The sequence below is a fragment of the Asterias amurensis genome, chromosome 1 (assembly GCF_032118995.1).
Source record: "Asterias amurensis chromosome 1, ASM3211899v1".
NCBI lineage: Eukaryota > Metazoa > Echinodermata > Asteroidea > Forcipulatida > Asteriidae > Asterias > Asterias amurensis.
In genome coordinates this window covers 29,123,464-29,142,969 of record NC_092648.1, presented here as the reverse complement: position 1 = coordinate 29,142,969, position 19,506 = coordinate 29,123,464, and the positions used below count along the sequence as shown (strand labels likewise).

The following is a 19,506-nucleotide window of genomic DNA, read 5'->3' as shown; positions in this document are numbered from 1 at the left end:
ACTTTTAAAAGAAAGTGCATTGTTAATTCTAATTAGTCGAACATTGTCATTCTTCATTACATTTGCAGGAAAACAATTTGGTATAGCGTAATGGGTTGTTAATTACAATTGACAATACACTGCTAAATATATAGAGCCTGTCCCTACTTAACTCCAACGACCCTTCCTAGTTTGGTACCCTTCCCTTTTTGGCTGCTTTTTGTGACAAGATAATGTCCACGGTTAGCTCACGAATTGAGTCAAGGAAAAGGCGATAGTGGCACTAAGCAGTCACGGAATGTCCTCTTACACAAAAACGGATTCCATAAGGCATTAACAGCTATCTATATTAAACATTTTTACTGATGCTGTTTGTCTATAAATAAAGAACGAATCAATGGATGTGATCTCAATTTTATTTGCACAAGAAGCATCAAAGGACCTCTGGCGAAACTACTTAAAAGGCAACACCATACAAAACGAACATGTAGGACCTATATAAGGGAGAACGGATATTTTGGGAAAAACTTATTATAGAGACAAAATTTTGAAAAATAAAAAACAAACTTTAACAGAAAACTATAAGATATAGGGCCTGCCAGTTCAGAATAAAACAACTATAACAAAACAAACAAATTAATGTCGAGTATTTATTATGATAATAAAATGACCATCAGGTTTGATACTACGTGTTTGTCTTCACCACGTGGTTGACTAGAACCAAACCCACGTTATAACAGTCACAACTGGCAGACTCGTATCATTCACTTTTTTTACGCGGCTATAGCTGGTAACCTCAGTTACACCAACACCGCATATAGCGAGTATATAGGCCCTACGTCCAAAAACAAAAGAGTTGATCATCTCTGTGCTGAATAGGGACCTGTCATTAAAAAAAAGATGACTATCATATCTAAATCGAAAGCGATCTTTGTTCGGCTGCTCTATGGTGCCCACGGGACGTTAGCTGTTATTGTTTTAGCGACGCTCACTGAGGTGAAATGGTTCTGGTTTGCCGAATGCTTAATCCTGGTATCCTTATTGGAGACATTTGTGACATTGAAAGTCAACAAACACGCCGAATGGAAATGGTAAGAAACTATTCTTCCAATTATTGATATGTTAATATTATATATTTTAATGTCAAACTGAATCAAAGAGTTTTAAAAGGCAACAACAAAGTACAAATCGTCATTGGAAACATTTCGATTTGAGTTTTAAACAATCGTCGAGTATTATTTCTCTAGTGCTCCGTACTTGCTTATAAAACTATTCGGAAATGTAATGTTTGTAAGTGATGTTTGAAGCGTTGCATGGTTTGAAGGATAAGAATTAATAAATAAACTAAACTTGTGGGTACAATCAAGTAATAATTCTTTTTTGGTGGAGTGTTGGCTGTGGAAATAGCCGGGTTATGTCTCGAATTTCGAACTCTGCTCGTCTTCTGGAGAAAGCTGGGATGTATGGTCACTTTTGGTCATCAATAAAAAACGGTGTCAGAAACGGCTCCCTTTGAAGTGTAACGTAGTTTTCGAGAAAGAAGTAATTTTTCTAATGAAATATTCAAATTTGATTTCGATACCTCAGAATAGATTTCCCGGTCTCGTAACTTTGACGACCAATTGAGTTCAAATTTTCTTAGGTTTGTTATTTTGTAAGTTTGTTGAGATACACCAGACTGGTCTTTGACAATTACCGATGGTGTCCAGTGTATAGTGCTTGAGGGATCCATATTTTTGGCGAGAAGTTATATCCACGTTGTTCGTGTTTATGTCTTTGGCGATGGAATATTAGTTTTGAAGAATGGCCTCGTATAATGAGTCAGTTTGAATTGAAAGTGTGAGAAATTTGTAATGGATTGGTGATTATTCGAGTATGCATTAATAATGTTGATGGTAAATTTAAGGTATGTGGTATCTACAATAACACATAAGGGTGGTATCAATCAGCATCTCATTCCCGATGTATTCGCATTTTCTTCAATTAATTATTTTTTCTGTCACTGGAGGGGGAGAAAGTATGATACTTTGTAGCCACAGCAGGCCCATAAATCACATTGAAACGCAACACTGTTCCCAAAGCAACTGTGCTTTTGAACTTTTTTTTCCATGAAACTTCTAAAGGCAGGTGCAAATTATTTTGATAACGATCCGATAGACAAAAAGGGAGAAGTAATTAGACGACTGTTAAACTCACCGAGTCCATTGACACTGAGCATCAAAACCAAGCTGTTTCAAGTCATCAAACTCTTCACAGATTGTAATCATGTTTCATTTTTTGTTTCGATGGGATGTATCTTCTTCTTTTTTTTTTTTTGGGGGGGGGGTTGAGGATTGTTTTCTGTAAATTTAGCAAATGAAGTCATCCTTCTCTCACCGTTCCTCTAAAGAGCAAGTGTCATGTAATAAGCACATCGGCTGAAAATCTTGTAGATTTATGTGTTGTTTCTTATTTTGATTTAAGGTCTAGCGAATCCCATCAACAAAATAAATGAACAAAATTGCCTTTGCTGTATTATCTCGATTTCATTTTGTCGTAGCACCTGGTCTGTTTCTATAATGTTGATTCGACGACAGTAATAGTAATGATCTGCTTTTTTGTTTAACCTTTCCACAATGATTTTGTCTAAAACCTGTTATTGTCATAGCCGATCAGGCAATGGGATTCTGCCTTTGTGCACCTCTCTCCTGTTCCCAAACATTTTGTGGGTATAAATTTCCCCTTTTACCATTCAAATTAGATTTGAATTGTGTCCAGGCGGTCTTAAACTTGACAGCATTCCTATATATGTGCATTAACATCTGGCCGCAATCTTCGATGTCTCATAAAAGTGATCAACTGTTTACATGTGTCGCATTCCATTTTTGTATGATTATGCATATACCAGTCATCGGATACCATGCGAAACGATTGGCGTCTTGTTCTCTCGAAACCTCTCATTTCGCATACTAATCTTGCTTTCAGACAACAATCTTGAAGTAATCTTTGACATTAAAGTGAAGCTATACGATTAGTTATCACTCTTTAAAGTAATACCTACAATTAGTGTTTATCCCATCTATTTCAGTGCAACTTATATAAGTGAATGATGGTACCAGCATTATTTTTGGCAAACATGTTCATAAAACGCGATGGCGTCATCATAAGCACTGAATTAAAGGAACACGTTGCCTTGGATCGGACGAGTTGGTCAAAACAAAAGCGTTTGTAACCGTTTTTTATAAAATGCATATGGTTGAAAAGATGTTTTAAAAGTAGAATACAATGATCCACACAAGTTTGCCTCGAAATTGCGTGATTTTCCTTCTACTGTGCGAACTAACATGGTCGGCCATTTATGGGGGTCAAAATTTTGACCCCCATAAATGGCCGACGTGTTAGTCGACGAGGTAAAAGGAAAACCACGCAATTTCGAGGCATGTTTGTGTGGATCATTGTATTCTACTTTTACAACATCTTTCTACCCATATGCATTTTATAAAAAACGGTTACAAACGCTTTTCAAAGACCAACTCGACCGATCCAAGGCAACGTGTTCCTTTAACACAACAATGAGTTGAACAACATCAACCATGTGGAGGTATCAACTCAGATGCTAAATTCTCCTGGGCCCTCACCGTAAAGGAAATTGGCCCGTTTTATAACATTTCTGGAGTTGCTTATTCACTGTTTCAAAAACACTGTGCATGAGTCTGATCCTTTTGTGGGTCTGAGGGGTGCATGTCGTCGACCAAGTTCCTGAAAAGTTCCACACTTAAAATACAAATAGTTTATGGTTGGAGGACGATTGGAGTGTGTCTTTAAACAACCTTGCTTTGTTGGGCAATTAAGATTGGGGTTACACTTTTATGTTTGAACATGGTAATGTTTAGCCTTTTGCTTTGGAAGGCAACTAAGATTGTGATAACGCTATATGCTTATATACAAGCCATGTGGAACACTGACTTATTAATAATAAAAGATTTAATGAGCTTCAGAAATGAGCACTTACAGTTGTTTCAGTCGGCAACTGCTCTTTATTCCGACACATGTGCCGAAAGACCCTTTTGATTAATTTACAAAACAACACAATGTACATGCATAGGGCTTTAGGAAAACACACTATTGGGTGTTGGAACATAGGGGCGTCGAAACATAGGGGCGTCGAAACATGGTGTGTCGGAACTTGTGTGTAACCGTTCAGTCCATATTATTTCCAAGCACCGATGTGCAATATCCATCACCATAAAAACTTGGTGTTGCTGCGGTTGACACTTTTATTTCTTAATAGTCTAGGTTTGTTATTAATTTATATTTTTTTCGATTTATAGACCTTAGCTACCTTAATTGGGATTTTATGAGTTCGTGTTTATGCTTAATCGAAATCAACCATCTGTTAGATGTGAGTTTCAACCCCACGCGAGCTGTATGCCTTATGTTTTAAATGATGCACACAGGTAATTACTTCAAAATTTTAGCATAACAATTTACTTGGTAACGAGCAATGGAGCTGTTGATAGTTATAAAACATTGTGAGAAACGGCTCCCTTTGAAAGAGGTAATTGCTCACTCAAAAACATTCAGTCCGAAAGCCTTTTTATGCATCTGAAAGCACACAATTTAATGCAACAAAGGTGTTTTTTTTTTCTTTCCATCGTTCTCTTGCAACCTCAATAATCAATTGAGTCAAAATTTTCACAGATTTGTTATTTTTCTATATATTATGTTTGATACACCATAGAGGAAGGAAATCTCCAAGTAAGAATCCATGGTCTTTGACAAAATTACCAAATGATGCACATTGGTGATCGTCTATTTTGGCGGTGGTGTTATTCAAATCGAGGACTTTCACAAAAAGGATTGTGTTCCATACAGAGTGAGGACGTCCTTGCTTCACTTTCGTGTACCAAATGGGAACGTCTCCTTAAAAAAACTGCCAAAACATTGGGAAAACAAAGAGATCTCTTCTATTTACTGGATAAGCAAACGTGCATGTGACCTATGAGAAAATAGGACAATAGTTCCCCGGTTGGAGAGCGTGGACAAAACCAATAGGGGCTGTTGCTCAAGAATTAAACATAGAAACAAAAGAAGGACAAACGAGGTCCCCGAAGAAGGCAGGTGTTTACAGTGTGTGTTAAATTCCTTACCCCCTCCCCTCTTTCCACCACGTCTAGGTTTATCCTGTGTTAGTTTTGATTTCTAATTGGCGGCCATTTTGAATTTTTAGGTTAAGTTCATGCAACTCTCCCTCTACAATGTTATTTTCTATTTTGTCATCACCATGCTATAATAGTGGTTTCCCATGCTCTGTTAATTGTAACGGGAATACCCAGTCAAACTTGCACGCAGCGGGGTATGGGAGAGAATAGTCCCCGTCAACTAGGAGCAAACAACGGGTGCAGCTGCGTCTCCGTGCCCTGTGAGAGAGGATAGGCCCGATGAAAGCTTAAGGGGGATTTTAAAACGTTTAGATATTATTGAGTTAAAATTAATAACCCATGAATTATCATCATGACTGTAAAGGAGCCATGGAGCCAAACACGCTGTGAAGGTATGTCGTCAAAAATGTTGACATTTCGAAGAGGGAAACAAGTTCTAGTGAAATGGTATACCATTTAATATTTATAAAACCGTGTCCAGCGATATTCTCAACAAACACTAATTTAACAAAAATTAAATGGACAACGAACAATTAATTTGGTGTTTGATCCTAACACCAATGTGACAAGCGATGTCGGCCTAAGCCTAAATCCAATGCTTTCTGGGCCCTGTGTGGGGAAAATAACATGCATCTTTGAAGGGATTAAATGACGTAATTAAATGACGTAATGAGACTGGACAACGAACAATTAATTTGGTGTTTAATCCTAACACCAATGTGACAAGCGATGTCGGCCTAAGCCTAAATCCAATGCTTTCTGGGCCCTGTGTGAGAAAAAACATGCATCTTTGAAGGGATTCGACCCCTATTATGTAAACAGCACTCATTATTAACAGAATATCATAACCACCACCGAGAAAGATCAATGCAGAGTTTGCCCTTTCAACCTGTCCCTTCGTCACCAACAGGCGCGAATGGGTAAAGACATCTCTCTTACAATCTGCCGGGGTGGTGGGTTTGAGTACCACAATCTGCCGGGGTGGTGGGTTTGAGTACCACAATCTGCCGGAGTGGTGGGTTTGAGTACCACAATCTGCCGGAGTGGTGGGTTTGAGTACCACAATCTGCCAGGGTGGTGGGTTTGAGTACCACAATCTGCCGGGGTGGTGGGTTTGAGTACCACAATCTGCCGGGGTGGTGGGTTTGAGTACCACAATCTGCCGGGGTCGTGGGTTTGAGTACCACAATCTGCCGGAGTGGTGGGTTTGAGTACCACAATCTGCCGGGGTGGTGGGTTTGAGTACCACAATCTGCCGGGGTGGTGGGTTTGAGTACCACAATCTGCCGGGGTCGTGGGTTTGAGTACCACAATCTGCCGGAGTGGTGGGTTTGAGTACCACAATCTGCCGGGGTGGTGGGTTTGAGTACCACAATCTGCCGGGGTGGTGGGTTTGAGTACCACAATCTGCGGGGGTCGCGGGTTTGAGTACCACAATCTGCCGGGGTGGTGGGTTTGAGTACCACCTGGGCTGTCCGTTGTTTTATATTTTGAATTGGAAAGCACCGAGTATAGGGCCTATACTGCGTGTACTACACCATAGAGCTACATAAAAATGCACCAAACAAAGTTAATAATAATAATAATAACAAATAATAACATTAATAACAAATTCTTATATAGCGCATTTCACAATAACCGTATCAATTCTCTTTACATTAGTGCCCTGGTCATGGGGCCAATAACATCCCTGTAATGTTTCTCAGCTCCCTTGGGAGTAAGCTGCCTGTAAGGCGCTTGTGGCTTTTTCATACACAATATCAACCTCTACCCTCGCAGGTACCCATTTATACCCCTGGGTGAAGAGAAGCAATAATAGTAAAGTATCTTGCTCAAGGACACAAGTGTCACGACCGGGATTCTATCATGAAATGTGAATTTAGCATTTCAGAAAACATCTCAATTGCCAATTTTGTTTTATATTAAAAACCATATATAACAAGTATAGATGGATACCACATGACGTCATTGACCGCCATTTTTTATGACAAAAAAATGGGAAAGTGCACACGGCGCTATGCATGACTCTCAGCCAATGATAGCTCTTCATGCGTTGCGCAAATGCAAGGGGGTCTATGCGCGTGATGAGTGCATTGCCGCATAAAATAATCACTAGCAGAGGTAAAAATCAGAACTATCATTTCATGAAGCGAAGTCAAGTGAACTAGAAAAGCCAGATTAGGCACAAAGGAACGAAATGCTCTCAATTTAGGCCTACATTTTATATGACTCACACATGAACATTATTCACAACAAACACAAACAGAGCCTAGACACTCAACGCTCGGAAAGCGTTTTTGGAAACCCGTCCCCGTGTGGCAACCGATCGGCACGATTGTTTTGGGAACGACGGTGAGAACTATAAGCACATTAACACCGGCCTATTACGTCATGTGTCATTAAATGCATGATTAGAAATGGGGCGGGGTTATATAATACGAGATATTATATAAATTTCATTATTATACACATTCACTTCTCTTTTCTTAAATGGAGATGTGATAAAAAACAATCACATGTATCAAAAAAGAATTGGAGTTCTTTATTTTGGCTTAGTGCACTCGAACTAGTAATTAACTATTTTGTGCTTATAGTAAACGACAAAAAAATATTTTGGGCGCACGCTTTGATCTCGAGCACACGAAATAATATATTATTTCTTTTGCTCGAAATAATCTGGTCGCCTACACGAAATAATTTTATGAGCACGAAATAAAGTCTCAAATTATGTATTGGCAAGCACAAATGTTTCATCACAATTTCACTTTAGAGGTTCCGTAATTCTTGTTCAAAACTTTCACAGATCTGTTATTTCATATGCACATGTTGGGAAACAGAGCATACTCGTCTTATAGGATAGAATAGAGAAAGAATAGTGTCAAGACAACCATTTCTGGTCAAAATAAATTCCATTGAAAGTACAAGGAGTTCACACTTGTGCGTAATTCACCCATGGGGGTAATAATTAGTCTCTTAAGGTAATTAAGCTATACCGTGTAACACTCTTCCCCAACAAATTCCTTCTTCTTACAAACCTTTATGCAGGGTCTCCACGGATGTACTTTGAAATCTGATTTTCTTGCGCATGACTGATATTTGATTCGATAATAGACTCTCATACATGACCTGTTATTGACGAAATAGGTTATAGATTAAGATGATCATCACAGTGAAAAACTCATGTTCGTCAAAGAGCATCCCTGAGATTCGCTGGAAAAATACTATCCCCTTTCTTGTTTTTTGTTTCTTCTTCTTTTTTCAACCCATACAGCCGAAATGTATACTGAGATTGTGAAAGACATCGTTGGTGAAAACATTAAATGACAGCGGCCCAATGACCATACCTTGAGGAACACTATAGATTGAGGAACACAAGAGCTAATTACAGACCACGTGGAGTTCATACATAACTCATTCATGAGTCTTTGTTGACGACCAACTAAAAAATCTTTAATCCAACTCCAGAGAGAGCCAGAAATGTTAAAATTATGTCCTCAGGTTCGAGGGTCTTCGTATAGCTTTTTCCTCAACCTGGACAGTTTTTTTGACGGAACAATTTCTGTTTGTCTGACTCAATGTTCTCTTATTATAAGATACATTCGGTGAAAGATCCGAAATCTTTCAAGTAGAATTTCAACATCTTATAATGATCAATGCGGAGACCGTCAATGTCTTAAATTTTGCCTTTACCGACCACAAGAAAGCATCACCAAAGATCGCACTGTCCTCACTGTTTAATCAACCTTCCATCCTGGGAATTCTGTGTCGCTTTTACACTGAAAGATATATGTACATTTGTTTCGTTATTTGTTGTTGGTGTGTGACGGTTAATGACTACAGACTGCTTATTGGCACTGAACACTATATTGGTAATTACTCACATAAAAACCTACCTTAGTATATAATGGAGAGCTGTTCATAGTATGACTTATTCCGAGAAACTAATCCCCCTGTGAAGTAATGTAGTTTTTGAGAAAGAGGCATAATTGCTCACTAAAATAATATTATGATCAGTGTTCTCCTATACGTCATTATGTTTTGCTCTCCTGTCAAAAAACCTATGTTAATCGTTGACGAGACACTTAATTCGCATTATAAAGTATGGTATTTTTTTGCTGTATTCTGACCAAAATACAGACTGTATCCAGCTGAAACTTTAGACGTGAATGTTCAGGTATTTTGTCAAAACTTGCCTATAAACATGCATAAACCAATTTACTTTGTATGACTCTCTGCTGAATAAAGATAACATATGAGATATTTGAAATATTTTTGCAAATGAAAAAAAAAAATCAAAGAAAAACACCACGCACCATTGGGGCCATGTCAACACGAAGCAATTTACATGCGACCAGCTCCAGGCAACTCAAAAAAGGAGAATCAATTCACATCGAATATCGTATTATATGACATCGTTCGAAAAATAACTCATGTTTTGGATGAACTACTTAAAGGCAGTGGACAATATTGGTAATTGTCAAAGACTAGCCTTCACAGTTGGTGTATCTCAACATATGCATAAAATAATAACCTGTGAAAATTTGAGCTCAATCGGTCATTGAAGTTGCGAAATAATAATGAAAGAAAAAACACCCTTGTCACACGAAGTTGTGTGCGTTTAGATGGTTGATTTCGAGACCTCAAGTTCTAAATCTGAGGTCTCGAAATCAAATTCATGGAAAATTACTTCTTTCTCGACAACTATGGCACTTCAGAGGGAGCCGTTTCTCACAATGTTTTATACCATCAACCTCTCCCCATTACTCGTCACCAAGAAAGGTTTTATGCTAATAATTATTTTGAGTAATTACTAATAGTGTCCACTGCCTTTAAGTGGTCCTGCATGTACTGCGGTTGAATGACTCCATGAGTCCGAGTTGCCTGTAAAAGTTGCCTTGTGTGACGAGGCCCTCGAATTAGTGAGACAAAAAGTCGTTAAAATGGTCGACTATCTAATGCTTGGAATTATAAATTACTTAACGAACCACTAGTCAGGGCCGTCTTAGTCTTGAGTCACACATCTTCACTTCTTATGGTTTCTGTCCGGAGATTATTATTTACAATCATACTCGAATGATTCTTCACTTGAAATGAAAATTAAATTAATGATCGGTTGGCTTGATGGGATTTAACGTTGAAGCGTTGAGATGATTATTGGTCGATTCTTCTTCGGACTGCGTGAAGTAATTTTGAAGGCTAATCGTCTTTAAAGGATGACTGAAGGTTGACTTTTAATTTTACAAACACCACGAAGAGAGATGCAACGATTGTGGTCGGGCTGACGTACTTTGATTCAAAATGTCAATTATTTTGTATAAAAATGAACGAAATTACACTTTGAGACAGACTCATCAAACATGGGCCTAACTTCACTGAGCTGTTTTTCTGTCACAAAACGTACACATTATATTCAGACATTTTTAAATTAGGTTTTGAGAAATGTTAGATTCGCCATTCCGAGAATATAAAGTGCATTTCAAAAGATGTGGATTTTAGAAAAAAAACTTTTCTGAACCTAACCAAAGAAAAGATGTCAAAAGTGGGTTGCCCTATATTCCCAATATTAAAAATTAAAACCCCATTAGTTTTGTTTTGTTGTGTTTTTTTCTCTCCATCTCCTTTTTTGTTGGGGGTGGGGGTGGGGGGAGGTTGGAGACCGACTGAACTTCTCATTACCAACCAAATAAACAGCTGCAAATTGTTAATGATCTTGTCCCTATAAGGCACGTGTAAAATGGTAATGGCATCTCCTCGATCGTAAACACATGTCTAAACTCATGTCGTGTACTTATTTTGGTTTGCAGGTTTTTGCCGAGCGTGTTCCTGTACCTCCTGTGGATCGTTCCGCCCATCGTCCTGTTGGAATACTACGCCCTGGATTATCGCCAGTACAGGCTTGACATGTCCGACAGCAAAATCTGTTACGTTGACTTTAATGACAGATGTGCGAGCCAGCAAAACGTCACCGATGACGAAACGTCGAATGGAGTACTAACCCAGGTATTAACGGTCAACATGTTTTTAATTTTACTTTTAAAAGATTACTGACCGATAAATAATGCCATTTTATCATCTTTCTGTAACCGGTCACCCTGCTAACTTTTATGAAAGTGAGCAGGAAACAAATTAAGCAATATTTTCTGCATAAGCAGCCCTATGATATTGGACCCACATAGATACTGCAACAGAAGATAGAAACGTTTGAATAGTCTATATATGCATGACGACATGAGCTGATTTACTGCAGTTCAGTGAAACTGTGTCAGTGTTTTCTTGGTAAGTTCTCATTGAAAATGTTGAATAGAGTATTCCCAAGCCTCAACACCAGACGGCAGCTATCAGAAGGTCGCGCCATCTCAGAATGTGTGTACGAGTGCGTAACAATGTTAGTCTTATTGGCATGGCGTCAGCCAAAAATGCCTCATCGAAGAAAGGGGAAAGGGGAAATAAGCAGAATGTTAAATATTTTGTTCGGTTTGCTGTATCTATTACAGAAGACATACGACGAAGCCCGCCATTATAGTCTCATCTTCCAACAGACGATGATGCTCGTTCTTATCGGAGGACGCTGGCTGGGACCAAAGGGAGCCCTCTCTCGAGATCAACTGTCTCAACTTCTTCTGGCACTGACCGGCATGGCGGCAGACATGTTGGAGTTTGTCACCGAGACGGTCAAGCTAGAAGAAACTGCGTGTAACCAGCTCCTAGTGTACATCATTATGGGTATCTGGGCGTGGAGTTTGCTCCAATTCACCCTTGGGTTGACGGCCACGAAACAGAAGAAAACCCGAGTGGTCAGCTCAGCGAATAGTTACAACCCGATCACGAGCATTGCAGCGTGTTGTGAGACGGAAATGTGGGCTCTAATGATCAGCGTTATCATGCAGGACGGTCCCTACCTCACCATGAGGCTGTACATCATGTTCACCGTCAACAATTTCGGGCAGACGATGATCTTCTTTACCGCCAAAAATGGTATCCTTTTCCTGCTGCAGGTGTACCGGCTGTACGTTGTTGTAATAGAGAGGCGGAAAGCGGGAAAGGCTGGTCATCTGAAGAGAGCTGATGACACAGAAGGGGTGCGGTTTCAAGTCAAAGAAGCTAGAACACCCACTACACATATTGATAGGCCATTTCTTTGAACGTTAACGTTAACTATAGATAGACCAATCAAAACGACCGTTAGGACCAATAGATTCGCTTTAGAACTTAAAGACACTGGACACCTTTGGTAATTGTCAAAGACCAGTCTTCTTACTTGGATTTCAACATAATGTACACAAAATAACAGACCTATGAAAAGTTGAAGTCATTGGTCGTCGAAGTTGCGAGAAAATAATGGAAGAAAGAACACCCTTGTCACACGAAGTTGTGTGCTTTCAGATGCTTGATTTCGGGACCTCAAAATCTATAATTCTAAGGTCTCGAAATCAAATTCAAATATGTTAGTGAAAACTACATTTACCTCAGTGGGAGCCGTTTCTCACAATATTTTATACTATCAACAGCTCTCCATTGATTGTTAACAACTAAGTTTCCATGCTACGATAGTTTGAGTAAATACCAATAGTGTCCAGTGTCTTTAAAGGAACACGTTGCCTTGGATCGGTCGAGTTGGTCAAAACAAAAGCGTTTGTAACCGTTTTTTATAAAATGCATATGGTTGGAAAGATGTTTTAAAAGTAGAATACAATGATCCACACAAGTTTGCCTCGAAATTGCGTGGTTTTCCTTCTACTGTGCGAACTAACATGGTCGGCCATTTATGGGAGTCAAAATTTTGACCCCCATAAATGGCCGACGTGTTAGTCGACAAGGTAAAAGGAAAACCACGCAATTTCGAGGCATGTTCGTGTGGATCATTGTATTCTACTTTTACAACATCTTTCTACCCATATGCATTTTATAAAAAACGGTTACAAACGCTTTTCAAAGACCAACTCGACCGATCCAAGGCAACGTGTTCCTTTAAGGAAAGTGTTGTTTTTTACGTCGTAATCATTGTGTACCAAGTAGATTCGTGTATGAGGGTTGTGATATCAAGCGTAATATTCACATGACGATAATGTTTTGTCGAAATATTTATTTAAAAATTGCATAATTGATTTATACACTCTAAATTACAGAGATTTAAATTTAAATCTTTTATAGGATTAAAATTAAAATAAATCCTAAAGATTTATTTTTAGTCCAAATCGATTTAATAAATCAACAATTATCCGCAGAGTCTATTTTGTTTTTCAATCCTCCGAACGATTAAAAAAGGACGCCAACTTTATGGACAGTGGACCAATCAGCGTGACGCGATTTCGTGACGTATTGCACGAACGTACAACTCAAAACTTTGTCGGCAGCCATTAAAATAAACCGACTGTGTGTGCGCTGCTAGCTACTAGTACTACTGCTGTCTGCTGCATGCTAAACGCGCACGTTCAATTACAAATGTAAACGTACATGAACGATGATCAGTCATTCATAGTCACACAAGTTTCTTCGGTCAGAACAGTCGGCAGTAAGGAGGCAAAACTTCAATATTATTTCCTGAGGTAGGTGAATCCAATCGTATGTAGGACGTAGTATATCGGATAGGATATGGATAGGTTTTTGCAATGATTGTTTACAGTTTACACGACGATCATGACCTGTGGTAAAAATTATATCTCGACGAAATTATGTTAATGTTATACATTTTATACAACGTCCACGTATATTTTGGTGTTGTATTAAAGTCAGCGTGAACATCGTTGTTTTAACTAAATAAACCAAACATTAACCATTCCATGTAGAAACGTTATCATGTCCATGGCCATGACCATACTCCGCATAGACAGATACAACGAACTTGAAGAGGAAAAGAGTAAATTTAAGACCGATTTTCACTCAGTTTCCCCCACCAAGTTCATTTTTTCCCAGCGACGACGGCGGACCAGATTTCGGCTCCCCGTTGCATAGGCCCTATACTCTCTCTACAGTTCACGAACGGAAGTGTTTTACTGTTTGGTGTTGCTTTTGAGTTTTGTTGGTCACCCAACATGATAATTAATATATGTAGATAGGGCAATATTTTACAACAGAAACGTGTCTAATTTATAGACTCTGTGCTCTAAAAATGAAGAAAGAACGATTTCGATAGGCTAGCAAATTTAAATTAGTAAGAGAATCATGTTTCTTTTTAATAACATATCTTGAGTGAACCCATAGTGGTATTGTTTTGCAGAATAAATAATTTAAGAAAATTTAGTCTTAAATCCTGGAAAATATAATGCACAGATTTTTTGCGAGTCGAAAAAAACAAAACATGACACAATTTTGTTGGACCAAATTGTCTCTGGTTAAAGCTTTGTTTGAAGTTCCATAGGCTACTACTAAAACTCTTTATAATAATGTGAGGTTTTTCTTAATTGTTATCGTCTGAATGTTTCCATTTTTCAGGTGACCTGTCTTCCTTCTGATCGCTGTTTACAGTTTTCTTCGTTCAGGCAAAGTCAAGAGATTTCAATTGTATCTGATGCAAATTCCAACGTTAATAATAGTCAGATCAAGCTGGTAAGCATGTCTTGTGTTTTTTCGTTGATATATTATTCCCATGTAATACAATTAAGATACAATTAAGATACAATTAAAATTTTGCATTTGTTGGCATGGTTGCTAAGGAAAGTAATACTTTTTACGATATGGTGGGAGATATAACTTAATACAAAACTGTTTTTAAAAACGAGTGGTTTGTTTGCATATGGCCACCTGAGCCCTATTGCAAGAGCCTCAATAACATAAACTAGAAAATAGAGACTGACATGTTTTTTTATTTTCAACGATTGTGTGCTGGTCAACAGAAAAACAACCGTAAATTACAGTGACATATACTTTACATTTAGTTAATGCTACCATTTTCCATGGTAATGATGTGGAGGGTTTGTTAACACTAACAGTCGTCTGGATGTTTTCATGTTTCAGGTGACCTTTGTTCCTTAGTGTTTGCTGTTTACAGTTTCCTTCATCCAGTGTATAAGTCAAGAGGTTTCAATTGTAGCTGTTGAGGTTCAGAACATTATTCAGAACAAGCTGGTAAGTACTATTTCCCCTAGATGGAGGTTGTTTAAAATTATGTTTCCTTTACTGAAATGTAAAAGTGGTCCATTTCACTAAGCAATAACATTCATTGCAAGGCAAATTGTCAGTATTACCATGCTAATTTGTATTGTGACATCACACTTTACTTAGCTACTGCGATTGATTTGCAGCTAAAATCAAACTTAGCTCTTTGTGAAACCTGAGCCTACTAATTCCACTTTAAGCCACAATGTTATTTAAATCAACTCTATCAGAAAGAACTCACATTTATTTAGAACTTGATTTATTTGATGCAATTGCTTTTGCTATAAACAAGGAGTGAGTTTATAATAATATCATTTGAAAAACAATCACATATCCACGTTTGAGGGGCCCCTATAATAGCTGAGTAATTTGAAAGTATTTAATCTTGTCACATAAACATGCGGATTCACCTATATCAAGGTCACATTCACATACAGGTCAAGGGTCACTTTTGTGTTTGTTGTATTATACATACATGTTTTTGATCATGGTTATGTCGACCAGGGACAGAATTCTTCAAAGACGTTTCTTTGGGACTTAAACAGCCCCCCCCCCCCTTTTTCCAAACCGGTCAAGAAAAAACTCTGCATTTCAAATGAGAACATTTCATTATCACGAGCATGTTTTTTTTTTTCAAATACAGAATGGGAGTAGCACACACATCGATGAAGCAATTACAAACTTGACATCTATTGAGATACAGCAACCTGAACAACTTCCCTGAGAGAAAGCTGAAGCAGTTTGTCTTTTGTATGGATTGCATTCCAGTTAGTGGGGGGGGGGGGGGGGGGGACGTCAGTAGTTGAAACTTTTGATAAGTTCTTAAAATCCGTTATTTTGAGTGTGGGTCAGACTATTCTAAAAAACCAACAACTTTGGAGATCCTTGCTGCAATGAAATCCGGTTGGCCAACTGATATCAAACCTAATTCACAAACCTAATTTGAAGTGGCATTCCCTTAGATACAGCATACAGTTTTGCTTAAAATAAATAATTTGTAGGAGAAAGGTAGTGCATCAGTTAATTCAAAAGCATTTAACAAATTGTTTGTGGCAATATCTTTTTTTTAAACAAGTTATTCGAAATAAAGCTAGTGTCGTAACTAGACTGTCCATGTTCACCCTATCTAGGAAACAAACAAATTGTTTTGTTTTAAAATAAATCTCTCAAATGTGCCAAGAGGCTGTAAACAACTGGTTAACAACCACTCGAATCTTCTTAGAATATTTGAATGAAATTACAGATTTAAACCTTGAGTGATAAACATGTAGCTACAAAATAGAACTTTTCATGTTTATGGACAACATAGGTCAAATGTATGTCGAGGTTTATTGTCGAAACTATGTGTATTATTTAACTTGTATATTTGAAAATAAAAATTTGAAGGCAAATATTTTAAAACTGTTGTTTTTACTTTGTTTTGTTTTTCCTGCTGGTTCAGAAATCGTGTTTAATGTTTTAATCCCAAGGCAGATTAGAAATGAATCCAAAAAGATTGCTAGCATCTAGGTTTAAATCATTCAACGGGTGAAGGTTAAATCTGTAAAGATTTGAAAAAATAAATCCACTGGGATTGATTTAATTAATCCTCCAAAGACTTAATTGTTTTAATCTTTTGAAAGATTAATTTTAAATCCACGGTGATTGGTCCCTAACGACAATCCTTGAAAGGTTTAAAATTTAATCCTGTGGATTTAAATTTAAATCCTTGTAATTTAGAGTGTACGGGGTCAAGTTTAACTGCACTGTTTACCAAACGAACTTGAATGATGCGCTTCTGAACAAACAGTCCATGGCCTGGTAAAGCACGCTCCAGGAACCGTGAGTTTAAACTAATGAATTCACTCCAACACTGACTGAGATACTGTATCTGTTTGTACAGTTCTGATGAAACTATTTAAACAAAATTGAATTTTGATCAGGACACTGCAATAGTTTTGTTCTTCTTTTTTTCCCTTTAAATCTTTAGACATACACAACAGTTACAAGTTGTACAGGGGCTGTTTGATTTCTGGATGGTTCATTTTGACCGTCATTTCTTGAAATGGGTCGGGAGTCTTAAGAGTTTATATAAAGACTGACTCGTGTATATTAAATAGACCTAGGCCCTATGGCAATATTATTATAATATTGAAACTGTGTTAATAATTTTGTCAAGTTTATTTTTACAGTCTCTGTGTCAAACCGAATTTAGTGGCATTTCAAAACAATTGGTCAGCAGTGGTCTTTGAGCGGAGCATGACCGTGGTTGTTCTTTCCAATAACTCCATCAAAATTAAGAGTTAAAGCAGAAAACATTCCCTGATGAGATGCTCTGCATGGAAAAGGCCCTTGTTGCTTCGTCACTCGTGCGTGTGGTCTCCGGTTCCAGTCGCGTCGCGGCTTCGCAGCTAGCTGCCTTAAAGTCACGAAAGCCTTGACGAAAGGCTAAAGTACAACTCTAACTGATGTGTCTGTGGATGAGATGGGAGAGTGATGGTTACCACAATTGTGGTGAGAATAACGACAAAATTGTGCGTGTTTGGTGGTAGAGCTACTGAGTTTTAGTGTAGAGAGTAGAGATGCAAAACTGATTGAGATGACCGAGGGAAATTACTGACCGCTTGCACTGTCACAGGGAGCCTGCACTGTAAAAACTGGGGTGTTATAAAAGACACCCACATTATGATGATGCAAAAAAAATCAAAGATTACACCATGATGGTTTGAAATAGCACTAACTTCAGCAAAAAACAACTGTTTTTAACACCCTGATGTCAATTATTGTGTGTAGGCCTACATGTTTTATATAACAACATGGTGTTAATTTTAACACAATATTTTGAAGTGTACTGGGCCCAATTTCATGGCTCTGCTTACCTTTAGCACAGAATCGGCGCTTACGGAAGCAGGGAATTCTGTGCTTACAGCAAGCCTATTTCACGGGTTAGCGGCGAAATTCGGCGCTTGCAAGTAAGCGGTGAATCGTGATCGTAAGCGCAGAATTCGGCGGTAAGCAGAGCCTTGAAATTGAGCCATGTTTGCGTGGTCCCCCCTTTTGAGAGTGAAAATGCAACATTTTGTGGACACATCACGTCTGCACGTGCCTAAAATCCGAAAGTCCAAAATGGCGCAAACAAGATTAACTATGTGATTACGTCACAGGTGTCAATACAGTTTTTAGAAAGTGTAGGCAATGGTTTTTTTAATCTTTCATCCGGGAAATAATTTGTAAATACTAGTTTGAGTCTCCTTAACTTAGGAATAGAAGTGTCAATAGTACGCCGTAGTAGTTATGTCCTCTGTGCAATACTATCCGGAGGACACTATTGCATATGCAATAATGCCCGCCGGACGGTTTTGCATATGCAATCGTGTCACTGCTGCATAATGCAATTGTGTCCGCCCCCGTGCAAAACCGTTCTTGCAGTTAATTAAACGCCCTTGGTCGACGGAACACTTTCGCCATTTTTTACAAGCTAAAAGCATGCAACCTCGCTACCATGTGGGCAGCGCGCCGTATCACGCTAGCTCTGTGTACGGTTTTTGCATAACCCCGACACGATTGCATATGCAAAAGTGTCCGGAGCGGACAATTTTGCATGGCGGACACAATTGCATCCGACACCGTCGATATTTACCGGGTATTGAATTTGCCCCTTTCCCAATATTTTGTGCGGTTTTAATAGTTATGAATTAAAAAATTTATATGATTTTTTTACATGATAACATTAAAGCTTTATACTGGTGTTAACCATTTTAGAGTACATTGAAAGTATGGAGTAACACATATAAAAATATGGGTAAATTGTTAAGGACCAGTCTTCACAGTTGGTGTATCTCAACATATGCATAAAATAACAAACCTGTGAAAATTTGAGCTCAATCAGTCGTCGAAGTTGCGAGATATTAATGAAAGAAAAAAAACACCCTTGTCGCACCACCATGGTCACACGAAGTTGTGTGCTTTCAGATGCTTGATTTCGAGACCTCATTAATTCTAAATCTGTGGTCTCGAAATCAAACTCGTGGAAAATAACTTCTTTCTCTAAAACTACATTACTTCGAGAGCTGTTTCTCACAATGTTCTTATAATTATTTTCAACCTCTCCCCATTACTCGTAATCAAGAAGTGTTTTATGATAATAACTATTTTGAGTAATTACCAATAGTGTCCACTGCTTTTAAAAAGAAGAGAAAATACATAATAAATGCATAGTTGTTGTTTCTCAAATTAAAAGCACCATCTACCGAATTTGACCAAGGACATGTTATAGCGTTGTTAATTCCGTTGTGTGTTTACGTGGTTTTTT

General features: G+C 38.2%; 1 protein-coding gene and 1 long non-coding RNA gene across 2 annotated transcripts; both read left to right on the top strand.

Annotated features, from left to right (window-relative positions):
- Nucleotides 1-768: 768 nt before the first annotated feature.
- LOC139940813 (transmembrane protein 26-like) lies at nucleotides 769-12,770 on the top strand. The gene is made up of 3 exons (XM_071937201.1): nucleotides 769-1,070; nucleotides 10,925-11,120; nucleotides 11,615-12,770. The coding sequence occupies exons 1-3, from the start codon at nucleotides 880-882 to the stop codon at nucleotides 12,260-12,262; spliced, it is 1,035 nt and encodes a 344-aa protein (XP_071793302.1). The 5' UTR covers nucleotides 769-879; the 3' UTR covers nucleotides 12,263-12,770.
- A 586-nt stretch (nucleotides 12,771-13,356) lies between these two features.
- On the top strand, nucleotides 13,357-16,893 carry LOC139936004 (uncharacterized). The gene is made up of 4 exons (XR_011785877.1): nucleotides 13,357-13,666; nucleotides 14,553-14,666; nucleotides 15,075-15,185; nucleotides 15,859-16,893. It is a non-coding gene; the product is annotated as an uncharacterized lncRNA (long non-coding RNA).
- The last annotated feature ends 2,613 nt before the right edge of the window (nucleotides 16,894-19,506 follow it).